This window comes from Molossus molossus, unplaced genomic scaffold (genome assembly GCF_014108415.1).
Source record: "Molossus molossus isolate mMolMol1 unplaced genomic scaffold, mMolMol1.p scaffold_m16_p_6, whole genome shotgun sequence".
NCBI lineage: Eukaryota > Metazoa > Chordata > Mammalia > Chiroptera > Molossidae > Molossus > Molossus molossus.
Window position 1 is genome coordinate 69,808,858 of NW_023425399.1, and position 18,890 is coordinate 69,827,747.

At 37.5% G+C, this 18,890-nt stretch overlaps 1 protein-coding gene across 2 annotated transcripts in view; it reads left to right on the forward strand.

Moving 5' to 3' along the window:
• MYOM1 (myomesin 1) overlaps positions 1-18,890 on the forward strand; it is a 173,005-nt gene that overhangs the window by 51,959 nt on the left and 102,156 nt on the right. For both annotated transcript variants that reach the window (XM_036244934.1, XM_036244935.1), the window contains exons 9-12: positions 2,617-2,781; positions 5,166-5,327; positions 13,654-13,795; positions 16,669-16,868. In XM_036244934.1, coding sequence (XP_036100827.1) covers positions 2,617-2,781; positions 5,166-5,327; positions 13,654-13,795; positions 16,669-16,868 — 669 coding nt within the window. The remainder of the gene's footprint in view (positions 1-2,616; positions 2,782-5,165; positions 5,328-13,653; positions 13,796-16,668; positions 16,869-18,890) is intronic.

An 18,890-nucleotide genomic window follows, 5' to 3' on the forward strand; every position in this document is an offset into this window, starting at 1 on the left:
TCACTACCCTGGGCAGGAGAGGATGATGTATGGGAACAAGGGAGGAACACATTTCAAATTATGTCCTCCCATCATTTGGTTTATATTGAGACAGAATAGATGGGAATCCTGAAACTATGACTTATCTCCCAGTGTCCCCAAGACTAGCTTATTGATCATTACACAGGTTTTCTGAGTGAATCCTGTTTATTGTCACTGCCATATCATCATCATCCACGCTTCTCTCATTTCCATCTTCTCCATCAAGTCAGGGTCTGAAAGCCCAGCTCAACTTGACTCCTCTAACTTCGTAATCTTTTTGAACCTCCTCTGGCCCCTGAATTGAGTGTAATTGTTCCCAACATAGAAAACAGAGGACTCTTACCAATTTATTTAACTCATATTTATAGAGCATCTGCTATGTGCTAGGTATTGGTTTAGGTGCTTGGAATATGCTGGTAAATATCACAGATATTTTCAAGCTTCCTGCCCTTGTTTATGTTCTAATAGTTAGTATGTATTCATTAGTTGTGCCAGACATTGTACTAAGACATTTTTCATATGCATTGATTCATTTAATGCTCTCCCAAAGCTTATGAAATAGGTACCTTTCTATCTGCGCTATGCAGACGAGGAAGCAGATTAGAGAGATTAAATCATGGGACAAGACCACACATAGTGGCAGAGTAGGGACTTGTAACCTGATCTTTCCCATTTTAAACCATATTCTAAACCAGGGATTAGCAGACATTTTCTTTCAAGGATTAGACTGTAAATACTTGAGGCTTTGTGGGCCAACAGTCTCTGTCACAACTATTCAACCTTGCCACTGTAACAGAAAAGCAGCCACAGACAATAGGTAAATGAATAAGCATGGCTGTGTTCCAATAAAACCTTATTTATAAACATTGAAATTTGAATTTCCTATGACTTTTCACATGTTACAAAGTCTTCTTCTTCTTTTGATTTTTTTCAACCATTAAAAAGAGTTAAAACTATTTTTAATGGTATAAAACAGGAAGCAGTCTAGATTTAGATTACAGATTTACCAACCCCTAAACCTCAGGCCTACTTGTAACCCTTGTTTCTACTCCTTAAGGCAGCTTTGGAGCCAGCCCCCTTTCCCAGTGAGGAAGATCTGATCAAGTTGTATTGCTTTGTAATTTCAGTGGGACATCATCATATAGAAGTGGGGCAGATGAGACATATTTCAAAGAGAAATTATTTCCCTATTGGTTAGTGGTTGCCTGGCAACACACAGATTCAAGGCAACACCATTTATTGGTTGAGAGCACAAATTCTAGATACATCTTGCCTGTGTAAATCCTAGCTCTGCAAGGTGAATGTGGGCAGTTATTTAGTCTCCCTGTGCTACTGTTTCCTCATCTACAAAATAGAGATAATAATGGATTGGATAATAATCCTGATAGAATTATTATTAGGCTTGAGTTAATAGATATTAAACACTTGGAACAATACTTGGCACAAATTGAACTCAATAAATGTTAGCTTGCCTTTTCAAATTAATACTAAGAGATCATTGGAAGAGAGATGAAACATGAGAGAAAAGGCCTAAGTTTTAGGGTTGGGCAGTTATGGATTTGAATTTGAATTTCACATGTGATGCCTTTGAAACCTTGTCATTAGCTATATATTTGTGAACTTCTATATCCCCATCTGAAAGAGAGGAAAAATTAATATCTATGCCACAGGGTTTTTGCAAGGATTAGATGACATGTCAAGTGTAGTGTGCCTGGCATGTAATAACCCATAAATAAATAGTTGTTATTTTCTTAAGCCCTTTCCTTTGGGAAAAGAGAAAATAAAACCAGGGAGAGTTTATGATGTAGGCATTTACAATCTATAAATAAGATTTTTCTAAGAAAAATATTTTAAAAGTTACAATATTTTAAACTTTTTAGTTTTCTCCCTTGACATTTCTTATAATATATTTTTTACTCAGATTATTAAAGAAATTAAGCAATTTACTGGGAAAAGTCTGTTTTATGACTAATGATATGGCCATTTATTCCAAGATTACAAGTAACAGAGTTTAAATGAACTTAGAATCTAAAATTAAGAAACATATATGTATCCCAGCTATTTAAATCTAAGTTAAATGTGGTATTAATGTACATTTAAAGCATTAAACCTGACCTTTAAATTTTATTCATTATAAATAAGATTTTCTGACCAATGAAGCAAAAATTTTTTAAAGAAGAAATTATATTAATTATATTTAGGTTTTATTTTATTTTATTTTTTAACCCTCACTCAAGCCCATGCTTAGAGAGAGGAAGGGAAGGATGGAGGGAGGGAGAGAGAGAGAGACACCAATCGGTTGCCTTCCATACACTACCCGACTAGGGATCAAACCAACAACCTTTTGGTGCATGGGATGATGCTCAGCCAACTGAGCTACTTTGGCCAGGCTGAAGCAAAATTTTCATACACAGAATTTCCATTTCTCATAATGACGTGTGAATGTACTATGTACTTCTTTCATAAGACTTAATTTTTGCTCAGATAAATTATTTGGTATTTGTTGTTACTGCTCTATGCCTGTGCTTATTGAAATACTTGTGTCTCTTTGATGAGAAGAAATAAATTGCTGATATTTATTTTTGTTGTACCCAGTTGCCGTGACCCCTTATGGTTATGCATCCAAGTTTGAGATCCACTTTGATGACAAATTTGATGTGTCTTTTGGGAGAGAAGGCGAGACGCTGAGTCTAGGCTGCCGTGTAGTTATCACTCCTGAAATTAAACATTTCCAGCCAGAGATCCAGTGGTACAGAAATGGTGAGCCTTGATAATGAATTCTCACTTAGGCTCTTATTCACAGTAGGTCACAGACTGGGCTTGGCACCAGAGCATGACTGTCCATAAGACTGCATGCAGACCTGTTCATCAGAGCTGGCCAAATCTCAACATTAGAGGGCATAACCTATTGGATGTTAAATAAAGTTTTTACATATATATCAAAGTAGCAGCACTTTCATAATATCTTTGTGGAAATTATAATTTATCACCAAGTAACATGAAGAGGATTACCAAAAAAATGTGGTTTTGCTTTTGTAAGTTGGATATGCATTGATTTTGTAAGTTAATTTTATTTGGTAAAATAAATGAAGTTTATAGACAAGTGGGACTATGAAGCATGTTAGTTGTGCATGGGGACACCTGGGGCAGTCTGGGGCACCATGGGGTCCCAAGGCAATGACTGAGACCTGGACCTGGGCTCAGATTGAAACCAGCATGGTAGCAGCAGCAGCATTGATGGTGGACATGTTCCTAGAGGAGGAGAGGGGCATCATGGGAACCATTAGTGGGAGGCCAGCTTGCCTGGCCATTCCCAGAACTTGTCTTCGTGGGATGTGCACAGATATTTTCTCCCTGGCCTGAGTGTTGCCAGAAACTGCCAGCACTCAGGCAGTGAACTTTGTTAGTACAATATTACAGAATAAATTCATGTGTATAGACATTGCAATAAAGCACAAAAGGTAGTTGTTAGGATTCTTCAAAGAATTTAGAATCTCTGGTGATAAAAACTGCCACAACATTGCAAAGCAACTATCTACAGGCTTAGAAATAGAAATTAGGTTTAAAGATCGTCACATTCAATGTAAAATATTTTTATATGAAACTTTGGATGAAGCAATTATTAATAAGGAAGATAATTTTTAAGTTAATTTTTCCTCTTAATTGAAGAGGAAAAATGCATAAACATGTTTGAGTTATATACAAACCATGAAGTATTTTTCAGTTTCTTGTATGACCTCCACAAATTACAGAACATGCAAAAGAAAACATTAAGATACAATTATGTAAATTTATATTTAAAATTAAATTCAGATTTACATGAAACTGATTTGTATGAGAGTTAAATCTTTTTAGAAAAACTGTTCTTCAAGAATAATTAGTTCTAGAGTAGTAAAATTTATATTTTGAAATAGTTTATCAGAAAGTTAACCCAATATTAAATTTCTAATACCATAACTATATAATACTATTTAGTATAAATATATGTAATACTATAACTATGTAGCATTCTTAATAGCTGCAATAATAGTTACATCAGCAGAAGGATCCTTCTCAAAATAAAAAATTTTCAAATCTTTGTGAGCTTGCATTTACAAAGCATGACAGGTGTTGCTTTCAGTTATGTCCACTTAAAATGAAGTTGCTTAAGGTATGAATTTGATGGCCTAATAACTGAATTTGCAAAAAAGCAAGCCAGAAATATTTATTATCAATCAAGATATCACATTTAGCCCTGGCTGGTATGGCTCAGCAGTAAGAGCATTGCCTGTGGACCAAAGAGCCCTGGGTTCGATTCCTGCCAAAAGCATGTACCTCAGTTGCAGTTTGTCCCCAGCCCCAGTTGGGGTCATGTAGGTGGCGACCAATCGATGTGTCTCTCTCACATGGATGTTTCTCCCTCTCTCTCTTCCTCCCTCCAGCTCTATCTGAAGATTAATGTAAAAATGTTCTCAGGTGAGGATTAAAAAAAAAAAGATATCATATATTTATTTTTTTATCCTTACCTGAAGACACTTTTTCATTTATCTTCAGATATAGTGGGAGGGAGGGAGAAAGAGACACATCAATTTGTTGCCATCCACACGACCCCAACTGGGGCTGGGGACAAACTGTAACTGAGGTATGTGCCCTTAGTGGGAACCAGACCTGGAACTCTCTGGTCCACGGGCTGACGCTCTAACTGCTGAGCCAAACTGGCCAGGGCAGATATCACATGTATAAAGTATTATTTTTTGGTAAAATTATGGCACAAAAATATTCATTTTTGCAATTTATATTATTCCTATTATATTTTATAAGTAATAAACTATTTTTAGAGGGAAAAACCTGTACTTTTCTCTCTGTTTTTTGAACAAGAGACCTTGCAGCTTCATTTTGCACTGCAGGTTATGTATCTGGCAGTGGTCCCCTCACTTCTGGTATAGTATTTTTACCATTATAAATATGGCAGAATGGCTCAAGCCCTTGAGACTTCCTCTGGTAGTCAGATAGCTTTCAATATAGAAGAAGAGGAATACAGAGAGAGAGAAAGAGGTAGGGGATGTGTGGGGGGAAGGGGGGGGAAAGAGAGGAATGGAGGAAAGTGAGGAAGAAGAGAGTAATAAAAGGGAGAAATCAGTTAATTTTCTGACTTCCTTCCCCAGGAGCACCTGTTTCTTCATCAAAATGGGTGCAAACACAGTGGAGTGGAGATCGGGCAACACTGACATTTTCTCATCTCAATAAAGAAGATGAAGGCCTCTACACAATCCGTGTACGAATGGGAGAATATTATGAACAATATAGTGCTTACGTCTTTGTTCGAGGTAAGACCTAGCAGAAAGCAGAACACCCAAGAACATTTAAAACTCAGAGGCCAAACATGTTATTTGTATTGATACAAGAGCCATTTGAAAATTCTTCAGGGTTACATGGCATAGATTTATTAACTTCCAGACCTGATGTTTAAAAAGTTAACCCCAAAGGCACAACCCAAAAGTAACTAGTTTCCAAATTGTGTTACTATCACTAATGGCAGTACTTTCCTCATCTTCAATGAGCCAAGAGTGCAGTTCTCTAGAAGTGTTCAAATAGAGATGTTAAATTCTTTGTGAAAAGCCATCTTAGTTTATGGAAGCTGCAACAAAAGAATGATGTGTTATTTGGGAACTTTTTTTTTTTTTAAAGAGAGAGTGGAAGGGAGGGAGGGAGGAGGAAGAGAGAGAGAGAGTGAGAAGAGAAAAACATTCATGTAAGAGAGACACATTGATTGGTTGCCTCCCACATGCACCCTGACTGGGGCCAAAGATCCAACCTGCAGCCCAGGTACATGCCCTTGCCTGGGAATTGAACCTGTGACCCTTTGGTGTGCATGCCAACACTGTAACCACTGAGCCACACAGGCCAGGGCAGGGAACTTACTCTTTAATATCTACTTTGAGGAGCAGATTTATTATTTCATCTCATACCTTGTTATAGTTTTAGCTTTAGAAAACTCGGAAACAAAGTGTTACAACTTAATTCCTAAGACACACTATAATCATTGATTTTAGGAGTCTTTGTTTTCACAACAGTGTCTTGAATGGATCAGATATGTACAAGTGAGAATGTCATTTGTACATGAGGTCCTAGCACATTGGGAAGACCGTTAACACCTCCTCCAGGCTACCAGGGGAGTGTTCTGTGTTCTTTATGTGATGGTCAGCCAGGTGTGGCCACAACAGGAGTAAGAAGAGAGGATCAGGAAAACAAGAGTATTTTATATTCACAAATCCTAGAGACAGGAGGCATAGCATACCATGCAGGGCCACACGGGGAAGCACTGCATTGTTTGGTCAGGAGGCGAAAGGGGCAGGAGTTAGTGGAGAGCCTAAACCATGGCCTTCACTGCAGTTTCTGTGGGTAAGGCAAGGCAGAGCAAAGCAATTTAGGATTGACTAGGGTGAATAATTTTGGTGGATTCTAAACTATAAGGGTGGTGCCTAATTGTCTGGTACCTGACCATGGGATGAATAAGGCCGAAGAATATTTCTGGGGTGCATGGGCAGACCAACCAGGTCTGGCTCTGAGTGGGTTAGTTAGCATATCAAAGACATGCTCCAGGCTGAGCCCTCTGTTATCTCCAAGAATTGGTTAGCTCCAACCAGAAAGGTTTGTAAGATGTCACAATACTATAATATACAGAAAAGAAAAATATAAACAATACAGGTTGACTCGCTAGTTTTTTAGACTTGCTAATCCAGAGGAGTGGTCCAGGTGGCTATGTTCAATGTGGTTATTCAGAATCCTAGTCCCATCTATGTTGTTGTCCCACTGCCGTGTATGGTGCTGTCCCATTTTCCCATTCTGGTCTGTGGGAAGGGGAGAGAAAGGAAGTGGAGGAGGAGATGCAGCGACTCACACAGCATTTCTGCATGTGAACACTTAGCCACATGCACACATCTCACAGTGAGGGAAGCTAGGGTGTCTGGTCTCTAGTTGAGCAGACATGTTCCCTACTGAAGCTCAGTAGTCAAGACTGAAAGGAGGCAGGAAGAATGGAACAGTTAGCAGTTTATACTACACCAGCACTCAACAACAATAAATGATCATTGAATTCAGCCACTGACCAGCAGCTGACAAAGACACATGGATATCTATACCAACTAAAAAATGTGTTAGATTTTCTCCTACATGAAAGCATTGTGGGAAATAGCAGATATCACCATGGAGAAGAAAGAAGCTAGCCTTCTGGGTAAATTACAATGAAAACAGACACACTGGAAGTGATCAACAATAAGTTTCTTTAGCCAAACCATCTGGATAAACCTGACTAAGGACTGAATAAGCAAAGGCTTTGCTTCTGTTCTCAATTATCTTACCTGAACTAGAGAGTATCCCTGACCTCAAAATACTTAGTTATGCCTTGGCAATTTCTTTGTGGACTTTTTCTGGGCACTCTGACATAGTCTAGAGTGTCTCAGCACATTTCTCAGTGTCCACACTCAGAACTATGACTCTGCCAGGTTTAGGTCAGACTTCAGATAACTAACTATAAACAGGGGAAAGGGATTAAAATTAGAAAAAAAAATTTTCTTTTATATTTTAAATTTTTTTCTTTATTGATTTTTAGAGAGAGAAGAAGGGAGAGGGAGAGAGAGAGAGAAACATTGATGAGAGAGAACATCGACCAGCTGCCTCCTGCATGCCCCCAACTAGTGATCGGGCCCACAACATGGGCATGTGCCCTGACCAGGAATCGAACCAGTGAAATTCTTGATGCATGGGTTGACACTCAACCACTGAGTCATACCAGCTGGGCATTTTTTTTCTTTTTAAATCCTCACCCAAGGATATTTGTCCATTGATTTTTAGATGGGGGCAGGGGGGAGACATCAATGGGAGAGAGACACATCTATCAGTTGGCTCCCACACAACCCGGACTGGGGCCAGGGATCTAATCTGCAATGGAGGTATGTGCCCTTGACTGGAAATTGAACCCATGACTCTTTGGTCCTCAGGCCAACACTCTAACCAATGAGCCAAAACTGCTAAGGCTAAAATTAGAAATTTATACTAAAGCCAATTTTTAAATCCATATAATAAGGAAATGGTAAGATTCTAAAATTCATCAGATGTTGATATGAGAGAATTGAAAAGGTAAATAGGAAAGACAAAATTGGGGAGACAATTTCAGCAATTGCATTGTGAATTTAAAGCCTTTTAGAAAAGATTTCCTTCATTAAATTTATTTTAAATTATGTATTTTAGATTATTTTAGATTCTTTTAAAAAATAATCTTTATTGAGAAGTAATTTATATACTATAAAATTTAACCATGTTAAGTGGACAATACTTTTTAGAATATTTATGGAGTTGTGTAACCATCATTTACAATCCAGCTTTAGAACATTTCTATCACACCAAAGAGATTTCTTATGTCCATTTCCCACTCATCCCCACGCTGGCCCCTAGGCAATAACCAATCTGCGTTCTGTCTATATAGATTGGTCTTTTCTGGACATTTCTGGATACAATATGTGATCTTTTATATCTGTCTTCCTTCCTTGAGCATACATTTTGAGGTTCATTATATTAGTAGTTTGTTTCTTTTTATTTCTGACTAATAATTGCGCTGTATGGATATGCCTCAATTTGTTTATCCATTCACCAGTTGATGGATTGTTTCCACTCTGGCTATTATGAATAAGGCTGCTATGAACATTTTCATTTATATTCATGGATCTAGGTTTTCATTTCTCTTTGGTAAATAGATACCTATAAGTGGAATTGCTGGGTCATGTGTTAAATATATATTTAACTCTTTAAGAAACTGTCAGTGTGTGTTAAATGACATTTTATGTGTTTTTGAAAGCTTTGTATTCATAAAGCTGCATGAGGTCATTTCAATGCATTTTTTAGAGCTCTGGTGTCTTTGCTGCTTAAAAAGTAGCTTCTGAACCATAACAATCAGTGTATAAAGCACCATATGTCTGCACAAAGACATTTCAAAGCTGTGCTCATTTGGACAGGATTTTGTTCCATAGATAATATGTGTTCTATGTGAAAAAAAAATAGAAAATATAAATAAAAAAACAAGAAAAACCATTCATTAGTTTACCATCCAGAGATATCCAATGTTATCATTTTATTACGTAGTCTTCTAGACTTTTACATAAGGGGTTGGCAAAAGTAGCTTTACAGTTGTGAGTACACAAAAAAAGTTTATTCTTGTATTATTATTTATTAATTATTGTATTATTTTCCATAGGAATAACTGTAAACCTACTTTTACCCACTCCTGTATTCTTTCTTCACCATCCCCCATAGAGAGAGGTTGGAGGGAAAACATGATAAAGGATGGGATAAAAATGTCATGAAAAAAATTACAAATGACAAATAAATATATGAAAAATGTTTCACTAATAAAATAATTAAAATGATAAATGTGTTAATCTATCATATTGAAAAGATGTTTAAAATCCACTGGGATAAAGGAATGGGGGACAAGCATTCCTATTGTGGTGAATATAAATCTGCTCAACTTTTCTCAGGGTGTTTTGCCACTATGTATTGCAGGCACATTTTCTTTTTTGGGGGGGTACTAAAATAAAAAGTTTTATTTTATTTTTTTAATTAATTTATTGTATTTGTTACAGATGTTTCTCCTTTTTCCCCCACTGATTTCCTCCTCCCCCTCCCTCCAAGCTCTGTCCCCAGCTTTGTTGTCCATGTCCATTGTTCATGCATACATGCATATAAATTCTGTGGTTTATCTCTCCCCCACCACTCCCTCTTCTGGGGATTGTCAGTCTGTACCCCACTTCCATGTCTCTGGGACTACCCCATTCCTCACACTGTTATGTTCATTATATTCCACAAATAAGTGAGATCATATGATACTTGTCTTTCTCTGTTCAGCTTGTTTCACTTAGGATAATACTTTCCAGGTCCCTCCATGTCGTCTCAATGGATAAGAGATCTTTCTTTCTTACAGCTGCATAGTACTCCATTGTGTATATGTACCACAGCTTTTTTATCCATTGGTCTACTGATGGACATTTGTGTTGTTTCCAGATGTTAGCTATTGTAAATAGTGCTGCTACGAACACGGGGGTACATATATTCTTTCTGATTGGTGTTTCGGGCTTCTTAGGGTATATCCCTAGAAGTGGGATCACTGGGTCAAATGGAAGTTCAATTTTTAATTTTTTGAGGTAACACCATATTGTTTTCCATAGTGGCTGCACCAGTCTGCATTCCCACCAGCAGTGTACCAGAGTCCCTTTTCTCCACACCCTTGCCAACACTTGTTGTTTGATGATTTGTTGATGGTGGCCATTCTGACAGGTGTGAGGTGATACCTCATTGTTGTTTTAATTTGTATCTCTCTAATGATTAGTGATGTTGAGCATTTCTTCATATGTCTCTTAGCCATTTGTATGTCTTGTTTGGAAGGTGTCTATTTAGTTCCTCTGCCCATTTTTTAATTGGGTTCTTTGTCTTCCTTTTGTTGAGTTGTATGAGCACTCTATATATATTGGAAATTAACCCCTTAACTGATATATCATTGGCAATTATGCTCTCCCATCTGTTTTGATGATTGTATCTTTTGCTGTGCAGAAGCTTTTGAGTTTGATATAGTAATCCCATGTGTTCATTTTCTCCTTTGTTTCTATTGCCTTAGGTGATGTATCATTGAACATTTTGCTGCATATGATGTCGGAAATTTTGTTGCCTACATATTCTTCTAGGATTTTTATGAATTCATGAGTCACATTTAAGTCTTTTATCCATTTTGAGTTTATTCTTGTGTAGGGTGTAAGTTGATGGTCTAGTTTCATTTTTCGCATGTAGCTGTCCAGTTTTCCCAACACCACTTATTAAAGAGGCTGTCTTTACTCCACTATATGCCCTTGCCACCTTTGTCAAATATTAATTGAGCATATTGCCTTGGGTCCATTTCTGGGCTCTCTGTTCTGTTCCACTGGTTTATATGCCTGTTCTTGTGCCAGTACCAGGCTGTTTTGATTACAGTGGCTTTGTAGTATAACCTGAAATCTGATAATGTGATCCCTCCTACTTTGTTCTTCTTTTTCAAAATTGCTGTGGCTATTCGAGGCCTTTTTGGGTTCCATATTAACTTTTGAAGTATTTGTTCTAGTTCTGCAGGCACATTTTCAATAATTCTAGTTCTAGGAACTTGAGTAGAGAAAGTTGAAAGAAATGTTTGTATTGGGAAAAACAGGAGGAAATCTAGATATCCACCAATGGGAGTTGTAAAATAAAGTATAATCAATGGCTCTATATAAACAATGAAAACTAATGATATATATTTATATTGATTGATATGGAAATATATCAAGAAAAATTAGTTTACATGAAATTGTATAGTCCCATTCCATTTTATTTAAAGTTCCTTTTTGTTTTGTTTTTTTGTATCCTCACCGAGGACATTTTTGTATTTATCTTCTGATAGAGTGGGAGGGAGAAAGGGAGGAAGATAGAGAGAAACATCGATTTGAGAGAGACACATTGAGTGGGTGCCACCCACATGACTCCAACTGGGGCCAGGGACAAACTGCAACTGAGGTACGTGTCCTTAGCAGGAACCGAACCTGGGACTTTCTGGTCCGTGGGCCGATGCTCTAACTGCTGAGCCAAACCCACCAGGACTCCATTCCGTTTTATTTAAAAAATAATTACTTTTGAGTTATAAGTATAGGGGAAAATCTAGAAAAATATAGGCCAATATGTTAATGATAGTAATCTCCAAGTTATGGAATTTAAAAGAGATTTTCATGTATATTTTTATTATCATATATTTTACAAGCGTTGCAGTACTTTTATAATATAAACATTAGAATTACTTACATTTTGAAGAAAGTTATTAATAGCCTGTGTCAGATGTCAAAATATAAAGAAGAGCAGGATATTCTTTAACCTAATTAATCAATCCTACAAGAAGTTTGGTTATTTGGGAGAAGGAAGGGCAGAGGCTAAGGATTGACATCGTCTGACTGGGTACTGTGAGCCAGACAGTCCATAGCAGCTGCTAGGAGCCAAGAGCACAAGTGTGAAGTAACATAACACAGTATTTGGGCTTGGCTTTCAGCAGCTGCTAAACAGAAGCTGTGTTTGAAAGATGGTTGATCCCACCCCACAAATGGCATATTATAGGCAAGTATATAAAAATGGCTTCCTAAATGCCATCTATTAGATACAATGGATGTTCAGTGAACTAACTTTCACTCTGTCAACGCAAGTGTTGCTGGTTGTTACATTATGTGCCTTTAGGAAAAGGACATGGTGAGAGGTTGCAGCTGTCCCACTCATAGCTGAGCCACTTTCCAGCAGCACCTGAGACCTGTTAACTTCACTATCTCTATTCCTGCTCTGCTCTACATTCACTATCAGCAGGCCCTCTCCCTCATCCAGTGCTCTCAAAATCTGGAAGCAAAGAAGTTTCTCCCCACCAAAATGCTCACCTCTCTGTTGTGTGGCATGCAGGCATTCAGCATTAGGTTTTAGGCATCCATTATGTTATGTTCTCCTAAAGCATGTATGCAGGAGAGATTTACCCAGAAACACTTTCCTGCAAGTCTTATGAGGCAAGAAACAGAATGTTCGAAACCAAAGTGACTTGAGATATTCACAGGTAATATGAACCTATTAAATTCAGAAGTAGACAAATATTTCTGCCCTGTTCCAAATGTTTTAGTAACTCATAAAACTTATACAAGTGTAGCTGATATAAAAAGAAAGTGTTTATTCAGTCAGCAAGAGTGTTTTCCCTTGGGTAAGTGTCTCCTCTATGTCTCAGCCTCCTTTCCAGCTAACTCCAGTTATGAACGGGTTGACCAGATGTCAGAAGAAATTGGCAAATGCAGATTCCTTCCCTTAAGGATTCTGCCTCTTGTTTTAATCATTATCATTTAAAAGGCTACTGATTATTTTCATTCTCCTTCCTTTCTTCCTAAAATCCCTGATTCACCAATTTAGCCTAAAGACAAACTGCTGAGAGGACCCCAAGGTCAGAGGAACCCATTTCATAAATAGTCACTGTCCTCTGTTTCTTGTATAATCCTGGACTTTTACTAAACTCAGATAAACCAAGTTCAGATCTGGGTATTGCATCAGAGTTCCTTTCACAAGTATCTTCAGTTTGGAAATAAACATTTGATTAAAATGAATGTTTTCTTTTCTCTTCAATGGGCAAAGCTTCATGGTTCTTATGGTCTTGTGGATATATCCAGAAGGTGACAGAGGGGGCTGTTTGTTCCCCTTTGGAGCCACTCATAGTTTCTGAGTAACATTACACAATAAGTATCTTAAGAACAGACTTTCTGGCACAACTTACATTTGACTTTTCTGATAGCAATCTTCAACATCTACATACTTATTTTCTTTTAGAACATTGGGCCGGCAAGGGCCATGAGGCAAAGATCATGGGTCATTTTCAGAGCCCTTCCTAACATAATGTTCTTTGTACTGATGGTGAAAAGCACACATTGTTATGTTGGTAAGTAAATTTCAAGATTGAAGCTTGCTTTACTGGGGCCAAAGATGTAGCCATTGTGATGGTGTGGTAAGACATGTGTGCACTAACAACCCACTCTGAGGGCTGCAGAGCACATCTAAGAGGGTTAATGGGATCCTTTTGTATCTCCACAGATGCTGATGCAGAGATTGAAGGAGCCCCAGCCTCTCCCTTAGATGTGGTGTGCTTGGAGGCCAACAAAGATTATATCACCGTCTCTTGGAAACAACCAGCTATGGATGGAGGGAGTCCTATTCTGGGATATTTTATTGATAAGTTAGTACTTAGTCTAACTTCAGTTAGAGTGATTTGGCCATAGAGATGCATGCTTGATTTCTCCCACCATTCTAGGTGAAATATTTTCTTTTCTAGCCTCCTCTTCTTCCTTCTCTGTGTTTCTCTTCCTCTCTCTCACACACTCCCTCACATATGTGTATATGTATAGGTGATATAGGCAGATAGATAGATAGATAGATATAGATATACCCAAATTCCAAAGATAATCTTTGAATTTGACGACCAGCACAAGTTACTAATTTGGCAAGAAAACTGAATTTATAGACCTAATAGAGGCCATTTTGGAAATGAAATAACTGGTATTCACTCCACTTAATGTCCATATTCTTAGTATGTCAGCAATTTAGGAATATTTTATAAAGAATACTACTTTATGAATACTAACCAATTTTTACTTACATCTCAGGAAGTGATTTCAAGTTAGAAAAAAGAATCACAAAAATAAGTAGTATTAAATTATGTTCTGTCTACAATTTCTTACTGTTTACATTCTTCAAAACTTAGAGAGAGACTCTTTAATTATGGTAAGTGGATCTTATACATCAGTTGACTTTAGACAACATAGACAAAAATTTTATGTTATCAACCTAAATACATTATTGTCTGACTTGGTTTCTACTCAAGCAGTTGCTCAAATTCCTTTTAGTTTTTTGAGTAATAAAATTTGGTTGTAGAAACCACTAGGAACAGATAATTTGGCTATTATGGTACAATGTAGTTGTACCAAAATATATTAAACCTAATATTTATAGCAGTAAGTAAATATATGTCTATCGGGCTCAATATCATCCCAAGAAATGTTTATGATAAATTATATACTTTTTAATTGTATACTAAATGTTTTTCTATATATATTTTTAACATTTCTTTTTTTTTTTTTTTTTTTTTGGTACATGCCCCTAGCGGGAACCGAACCCAGGACTCTCTGGTCCACAGGCCAACACTCCAACCGCTGAGCCAAACTAGCCAGGGCTAAATGCTTCTATATTATTTTATCTTTTAATAATGATGATGAACGGTGAAATTTTTAGATTAAAAAAATTTTTTTTTGTATTGATTTGAGAGAGAGGGAGAGAGAGATAGAAACATCAATGAGAGAAAACATCGCCTGGCCGCCTCCTGCATGCCCCCCACTGTGAATTGGGCCCACAAACTGGGCATGTGTCCTGACTGGGAATCGAACCGGCAACTTCTTGGTGCATGGGTCAACATTCAACCACTGAGCCATACCAGCCAGATAGATAGATGGATTTTTTTTTTTTAATCCTTATAATTTCTGCCTTATCGTCTTTGACAAATTTCTAAGGGATCTGCAAACTTTGATCAGTGAAAGTTTAGGGACAATTAGTACATTTTGTTTTTCTCTTGCCTTAGTCAAAATAAAAAATAACCATATTATGACTAGTATTTATTAATTATTGCCATGTGAATGGCATTTTTCTAAGCACTTCTCATATATTGACCATTAACCTGTAACCATCCCTTGAAAGGTAGGTACTGTTATTACAAGTAGGAAATGAGTAGCTGACCCAAGGCCACATGTTAATGAGGAAACACAGTCACATAGTGTAATTCTAGGAGAATTAGAATTCAAAGAGCACCCGGGCTGTAAGTTTGTGTTCTTTCTCCTCCACCTTGCCGTAAACAGCTCCAGAGCAGCTGCTCTCCACCTCTTTTCTGCCCACATGAGGATTAGGCTATAGGATCACTGGGTCATCACAGTATCTACAGAGAGAGGGGGGAGACAGGGACAGTTTGAAGAATTGTTCTAGCCCCCACATGCCATTTACAGTAGCTCCATAACTTCTACAAAGAAAGATTTAGGGGAAAGAGAATGGAAGACAAGGATTGAAGTCATATTTGATAACACTTTACATAAAGTTGAGGAAAATATCTCAAAGAGGAAGGGTGATGGTAAGGAAATAAAGATAACCACCTCCTACTCCAACCACCTTTGCATTGCCATTGGCAACCCACTCCCCCATGAGAATCATTTGGGAATTATACATTTTGGACATAGAGCTTTGTTGGGGAAGTGATGTAAACTAAAAGTGCAGTACTCTACTCAAAAAAATGATGAGTTACTTAATCCTAATGCTGTATACTTCAATCACACATTGAACCGCTAAATCCCTCCTGATCAGGCTATAACATGATACAACTCATATCTTCGTCTTCCCGGGGTTTGGCCACTCTATCCCTAAGCAGTAACTGCTGAAAAAGCACCCAATTAGAAATCTAAAGTTTCAAGTGCTTAAACTTCCCTTCAGGCCTGGGAATTTCACTGCATTTCATCAATCTCATGTGTTAAGAAACAAATGTATTATAGTACCTTCCTCGCCCTCCCACCCACACAGCAGGCAGTGACCATCAAGTGAGCTCTCTCTAAACTACAGTGTAGATAAGTATCTTTTAAGGTGTTAACTTTCTCAATAACAGTTCCATATTTAAAAGAAAATGCCTGAAGTCACTAATGGTGGAACTGAAGATATCAGCCAGGCGGATCCTCTCCCTTAATCTGTTCAGTGTAGAGATTGTACATACCTGCCTGCTTCTCCACCACCCACCGCCCCCCCCCCCCCCCGCTGCCACCCCTGCCCAAAGCTCCTCATGCTTTTAGTGAGTTCACAGGACATATATGTGTTCAAAAAGGAGCTGAGCTTCTTCTTTTTGTTAAAGAAGACACATTACAATTGCGTGGAACTGAGTATGTACCTGCAGTAAAATAAGTATTGAACTGCACTTGAGCTGGATATTTTGTAGAAAAATCTGAAGCTGGGTTTATAGCTTTGCAACTACTAATTTAGCCACACTTTAAAAAATATTCTTATTGATCATTCTCTTTCCCTTAGATGTGAAGTGGGCACAGATAGCTGGTCTCAATGCAATGACACACCTGTGAAGTTTGCTCGTTTCCCAGTCACTGGATTGATGGAAGGTCGTTCTTATATTTTCCGAGTTCGAGCTGTGAATAAAACTGGAATAGGTCTACCATCTCGTGTTTCTGAGCCTGTGGCTGCTCTGGATCCAGCTGAGAAAGCAAGACTTAAAAGTAAACATTTTTCATTTTCCAGGATCTTCCTGAACCTTTTTTTCTATAACTAGGATAGATCTCATTGCAAAGTTATTCCTCCCTCTTCCACTAGAGGGAGAAGAAAATAAAAAATCCCTTATAGATCAGAAAATCCAAGGCGGGGGGAGGGAATAAGAACAAAAGAGTATTTGTTTTTTGACTCATCTATTCACTAAGGGCTTTATTTTATTTTATTTTTATTAGATTCAAAAAGTTTTGCTTTTTATTTTTTAAAATAATTTTTCTTTATTGATTTTAGAGAGAAAAAAAAGGGAGAGGGAGAGAGAGAAAGAAACATTGATGAGAGAGAACATTGATTGGCTGCCTCCTGCATGTCCCCCACTAGAGATTGGGCCCACAACCTGACTGGGAATCAAACTGGTGACTTTTTGGTGCATGGGTTAACGCTCAACCACTGAGCCACAATGGCCAGGCTTTTTCTTTTTTCCTTTATTGATTTTAGATACAGAGGAAGTAAGGGGGAGAGAGAGATAGAAACATCGATGAGAGAGAATATTGATTGGCCGCCTCCAGCATGACCCCCACTGGGGATCAGGCCCATAACCTGGGCATGTGTCCTGACCAGGAATCAAACTGGCGACCTCTTGGTGCATGGGTTGATGCTCAACCAATGAGCCACACCTGCCAGATGAAAGCTTTGCTTTTTAAAACCAAGTTTCAGGCATTGTGTTTGAAATGAAATATGAAAACCAAGAACCTGGAGAGCATTTTTATTCATTTTATTAGCACATCTTAAATATACTTTTCTTTCTGGTTCAGTTCTTAAAATTGTAAGGTAAATTTCTTAAGCTTGAATTTAGAGTATCAATATCTCAGTACAGTGAGTTTCTTTATAGTAAAGGAAAAACACATTTACAACATTATATCTGATCTATACTTGAATTTCCATATAGTCAAAGGTAATCTTTTCATATATTTAGCATGCTAGTATCAATGTCAAAACCATGGTACATGAGTTATGCTCTGCGTTTGTTTCATGAAAACCCTCAGTAAAAGGGACCATAAAATGACATTAAAAGAATTGTTGGAAATTAACATTTCACTCTATACCAGATTTCTCAACATTGGCCCTGTTGACATTTTAAGCCAGATAATTTTATGTTATGGGGGCCTATCCTATGCATGTGGGATGTTAGCGGCATCCTTGGCCTCTACTTACTAGAGGCCAATAGCACCCCTTCCCCCACCCCCACCCCTCTTGTGACAATCAAAATTATCTCCAGACATTCGAAATGTCCCTAGGGAGCAAAATCATCCTAGATGAGGACTACTGGTCTATTCTATATTTGTAGTGTTATTTTCTACTTTAAGTACATGTAGTAGCATCATTAAAGTCTAAGTAAAATAGTGCTACTTTTTCTCTGGAGACGTTCTAATCATGCTACTCGATAGCTTTTCACCTAACATTTGACTTCCATCACTCTTTCCTAATTCTATCTCATAACAGAATTTATTTACTCTTCTATAAATCCCAATGAAAATAAGATGATTTTTAATTGAAAATAAGTTATATTGTTTATTACCTTTCTGTTTTTATACAAATCTGGTGAAAAGTCCCTTGATTAAAGGAGGAGTTGAATCACTTTCTCTTTCTGATGTATATGGGATCACAGAAATGAATTTCCTTTTTAAGTTTATACTGTCCCTCTCATCCATTTTTCCTACTCAGGATCTAAGCTGGTTTCCTTTGTAGATAACAATTTTCAAATGCCATGGAAAGAAATTGCTTTCGATGAGCTTTACTACAGATTCTGCACCCCTCTCCTTTTTCATCTTCATTATGACAGACAAATAACTACTGGGCTTACAGTTGTTCCAGAAAGGTTTTTTTCTGAATACATGTTATCCCTTAAGAAGGAACAAGAGAGTCTACATGTTTCAGGAGATCCATATGGAGCAGTAAGTGAACACAGGCTATTTACCTCACTTGTGTAAATACAATTCTAGAAATGTCAGCTCAGTTCAGACAGGTTTAGGTTC